Consider the following 5,106-nt stretch of genomic DNA (forward strand, 5'->3'; position numbering starts at 1 on the left):
TTCCCAAGTATGACCGCCTCATTTATTTTACTTCATACTTAAGAAATCAGTTTCACTTTTACATCCAAGTAAACGAGTTTCCTTCACTTCTCTGTCAAATATTAGTCCATTTCCTTTCATTTCCAAGAACAAAAACAAGTTCAAGAGGCATTTTGCTTCCATTGTTCTTACAAGTTTTGGTAAGTTTTAAATTATATAACTAGTGTTATTTAACACTTTAAACTATTAGATTATCTATTTTATACTCGTTAATATGTGTATAAACTATTAGGATACGGCTATCGTTATGTACTTTAAAACGAAGTCACCGATTCTATTCTGTTATCAAAACCGTTATCACATTCGAGATGAGTTCATACCCCTAAGTTTTCTTGATTTTTAAATTGTTGGGGGGGGGGATACAAGTAAAACACAAGAAATCTTGTGCTTAAAAATATAAATTTCTTATTATGTTTTCATACCGTTAGTAAGAAATTAAGCGAGAAATTTACTAAATACGCAAAATATCGTTACTATTGAATTTACAAATGATTTACAAAACATGTTAAGACGTAACGGTTTTCACACCAACAAGGATACTATTTTACAAAGTTCAGGTTACAACACGGAAACAAACTTATAAACTATAATATGTATATAGTTTATGGAACAAAGGATCTATTTTACAAAGTTCTTGTTTACATATAAACAAAAAGGGTTTTCAGTTATTACTCATAAAAACATTGAAGCAAGTTGTGAGATGTCGTCGTGTACTTATCTAAGTACTGGTAAAAGTCCTGACTTACAACCAGAGTCTCTTGTAGGGAGAGCGAGATACTTGTGAATAGATCTATTTGGGACTGACAATCCCACATCCCGACTGTTAACTACAGTTAGGCCGGCAGGCCTGGGGTGACAAATGTCGTTAACATTCCGACGCCTGAAAAACGTCGCGATTAGGCCGACTGGGTTGGTATGGTTATAAGAACTAACAAGGAGAAAATAACGATATGATTAATGTTAAACAAGTAATGTTTTGAACACAATGTAAATACTATGTTATTAATACAATGGTTGTTGTTGCTTTGATTACTACTATACAATTGTTGTGATATTATACATGATGTCACCCACCCCGAACGTTTCCGCCGTTCCGGTTTGGGGGTGTGACACCACCCCACCACCCACCCAACACCACTACCACCACCCCTACCCCCACCCCCACCCCCAGAACCACCTACCATCACCACCACCACCACTAACCACCACCACCCACATATCACCACCGTCACCTGCCAACACCACAAACCACCACCCCCACCATCACCTACCCCCACCACCACCATCCACCACCCATCACCACCACCTGCCTCAACCACCCACCCATCACCACCGCCCACCACTATCACCCATCTCCATCACCCGTCACCACCACCATTACCCGCCTCCACCACCCCACCACCCACCCATCACCATCACCACCACCACTCACCATCACTACCACCACCCACTACCACCATCAAACACTACAACCCGCCACCACCACCACCAATCACCACCCACCCATCACCACCACCTGCCTCCACTACCCCCTCCACCACCACCTGCCACCACCACCAACCACACCCACTCATCACCACCACCCGCCTCCACTACCCACACTACAACCCATCACTACCCACCCATCATCACCACCCGCCACCATCCATCACCACCACCACCTCCCGATGCCACCACCACCAACCCACTACCATCCTTCATCACCACCACTACTCGCCACTACCACCGACTACTACCCGCTACCACCACCTACCCATCACTACTACTATTTACCACCCATTATCACCACCCACACTACCACCCCCACCACCATCCACTTATCACCACCACCAATCACCATCACCCGCCTCCACCACCAATCATCATCAGCCACTACCACCACCTACACACCACCACCAACTGCCACTACTACCAACTATGTGATTAAATCCATATAATCCCATATGATTATGTCTATTAAATCACATATGATATATGTGGACAATATTCATTTTCGTATTTTCGCTTCATTAGTTGTTCTTGTGTACTTAATCACATGTGATTATATGTATACAAGAACTACTATTGAATCAAGAACACGAGAACATATATTTTCCACATTAATCATATGTGATTAAATACATGAAAACAACTATTGAATCAAAAACGTGAAAACGAATCGGGTTCATATAAATCTTATATGATTAAATACATATGATTATATATGATTAATTACATAAAAATAATTATAAATCAAGAACATGAAAATAAATTTTGTCCGTGATTAAATAAATATAATCACACTTGATAAAATACACAAGAACAATAATTGAATCGAGGACATGGAATCAAATCTTGTTCATATAAATCTTTTGTGATTAGATACATATAATCACAAGTGATTAATTATACGGGAACGACTATTGAATGGGAAAAGTGAAAATATATTGTCCATAAAAATCATATGTGATTAAATATATTATTTAATCACATATGATTTATTTGATTACATGTATTTAATCACATATGATTTATGTGGACTAGATTTCATTTTCTCATTTTCAATTCGATAGTTGTTCTCGTGTATCTAACCACATGTGATTATATTTATCTAATCACATATGATTTATATGACCAAGATTCTTTTCCACGTCCTCGATTCAATAGTTGTTTTCGATTCAATAGTTGTTCTCATGTATTCAATCATATATGATAAAATACATATAATCACATGTGAATAAATACACAACAATAACAACTATTGAATCAAGAACTTGAAAACGAATCTCTTGCATATAAATCCTATGTGATTAAATAAATATAATCACATGTGATTAAATACACGATGCCTACTATTGGATCGTAAATCTGAAAATGAATATTTTTCATATAATCATATGTGATTAAATAGATATAATCACATGTGATTTATGTGGACAAGATTCATTTTTGCATTTCCGGTTTGTTAGTTGTTCTCGTGTATCTAATCACATGTGATTATATGTATACATGAACAACTATTGAATCAGGAACACGAAAACATATATTTTTTACATTAATCATATGTGATTAAATACGTATAATCACATGTGATTAAATAAATGAGGTCCAATATTAAAATAAATCATATGTTAATAACATATGATTTATATTGAGAAAATTACATTTCATTTTCTAGATTCAATAACTGTTCTCGTGTAATTAATTACGTGTGATTAGATGTATTTAATTACATACGATTTGTATGAAAAAAAGAAATATTGTTCATATAAATCATATGTTATTATATAAATATAATCACACGTGATTATATGTATTTAATCATATATGATTTATGTGATTAAATATATATCAAAAAAGTACATATAATCATAAATGATTTATTCAATTATATGTATTTAATCACATATAATGTTAGTGGTTGTAGGTAGTGAGTGGTGGTCGTGAGGTAGCGATGGGTGGTGAAAGTGGGGGTTTTGTGGTGATGGTGGTGGGTCGTAGGTGATGAGGGTCATGGGTGATGGTTGTTTTGTGGTGGTTATGTGTGGTGGCGGGTAGTGGTTGTCGATGGTGATAGGTGGTGGGTGATGGTGGTAAAAGATGGTGGGGGTGACAAGTAGGGTGGTCGGTAATAGTAAGGATGGTGGTTATGGTGGGTGGTAGGTGGGTCCTTAGTGGTGGTGTTGATGGTTGGGTGATGGCGGGTGCTAGTGATGGGTGGTAGTGGCGTGTAGTGATGTTTTGTGGTAGTGGTGGTTGTAGGCGGTGGGTGGTGAATGTGGTAAGTGGGGATGATGTTGGTGGTAGAGATAGTGGTGGCAGGTGGTGGTGATGATGTTGGGTGGTGAGTGGGGTAATGGTGATGAGTGATGGTTAAGGCGGGTGGTGGTAATAGGTGGATGGTGGCGGTGGGTGGTAGTTGGTGGTAGTGGCAGGTGGTGGTGGGTAGGTGGTGGTAGTGGCTGATGATGATTGGTGGTGGAAGCGGATGATAGTTATTGGTGGTGGTGATAGGTAGATGGTGTTGGGGGTCGTGATAGCGGGTGGTAGTTAGCAGTAGTGGTGGGTAGGTGGTGGTAGCGGGTGGTAGTTTGTGGTAATGGCAAGTGGTGGTGGTAATGAGGGGTGGTAGTGGGTGGGTGGTTGTGGTACCGAAAAAAGGATGAATGATGGTGGTAATCAATGAAAATAATGAGTTAATTCCGACAACAACAGTAACCGGGTGGCGCATTTGCATTGACTACAGAAAACTAAATGATGCCACATGCAAGGATCAATTTCCATTATCATTTATCGATCAAATGCTCGAAAGACTCTCCGGTCATCTCTATTATTGCTTTCTTGATGGTTTTTCGGGGTATTTCCAAATTCCAATCGACCCGCAAGACCAATTTTACATGCCCAAGTGGAACATTCGCATATAGACGCATGCCTTTTGGGTTGTGCAATACCCCGACTACTTTCCAAAGGTGCATGATGGCCATTTTTCATGACATTATTGAGAAATTTATGGAGGTCTTTATGGATGATTTCTCGGTGTTCGGGTCGTCTTTTTAAGATTGTTTGTCTAATTTGGATTTGATGCTAGCAAGATGTGAGAAGACTAACCTTGTTCTTAATTAAGAGAAGTATCATTTCATGGTAAAGGAAGGAATTGTGTTGGGACACAAGGTCTTAGGGATGGGGATTGAGGTAGATAGAGCAAAAGTTGACACTATAGCAAGATTACCACCTCCAACTAATGTAAAAGGAGTGAGAAGCTTTCTAGGTCATGCAGGATTTTACCGGCGTTTTATTAAAGACTTTTCGAATATCACAAGGCCCTTGACTCAACTTCTTTTGAAGGATGACCCATTTGACTTTTTTAAAGAGTGTCTTGATGCATTTCACTTGTTGAAGGAAAAGTCAACCACTGCATGTTTGGGTTAAGTCTTCTTTGGCGTTGAACTACAGGTTTAGCTCCATCTTCCAAGTTAATCTTGTGAGAACAATAAGCCGGACTAATTCCCTTGATGTCGGTTATCTTCCATGCTATAGCTCCTTGCCTCTTTCGTAGTACACCCACGAGACTTTCTTTTTCATGTTTGT

The 5,106-nt window shown here is 38.9% G+C and overlaps 1 protein-coding gene across 1 annotated transcript; it reads right to left on the reverse strand.

The window, feature by feature from the left end:
• Positions 1-3,556: 3,556 nt before the first annotated feature.
• Positions 3,557-4,249, reverse strand: LOC111907320 (uncharacterized). The gene has a single exon (XM_023903089.1). It carries the CDS (start codon positions 4,247-4,249, stop codon positions 3,557-3,559), a length of 693 nt encoding a protein of 230 aa, XP_023758857.1.
• Between the last annotated feature and the right edge of the window lie 857 nt (positions 4,250-5,106).

The sequence above is a fragment of the Lactuca sativa genome, chromosome 3 (assembly GCF_002870075.4).
Source record: "Lactuca sativa cultivar Salinas chromosome 3, Lsat_Salinas_v11, whole genome shotgun sequence".
NCBI classification, from domain to species: domain Eukaryota; kingdom Viridiplantae; phylum Streptophyta; class Magnoliopsida; order Asterales; family Asteraceae; genus Lactuca; species Lactuca sativa.

Excerpts from the sequence above, each read along its gene's own strand:
- LOC111907320 (XM_023903089.1), bottom strand. The coding sequence starts at position 4,249 with ATGCGCCACCCGGTTACTGTTGTTGTCGGAATTAACTCATTATTTTCA.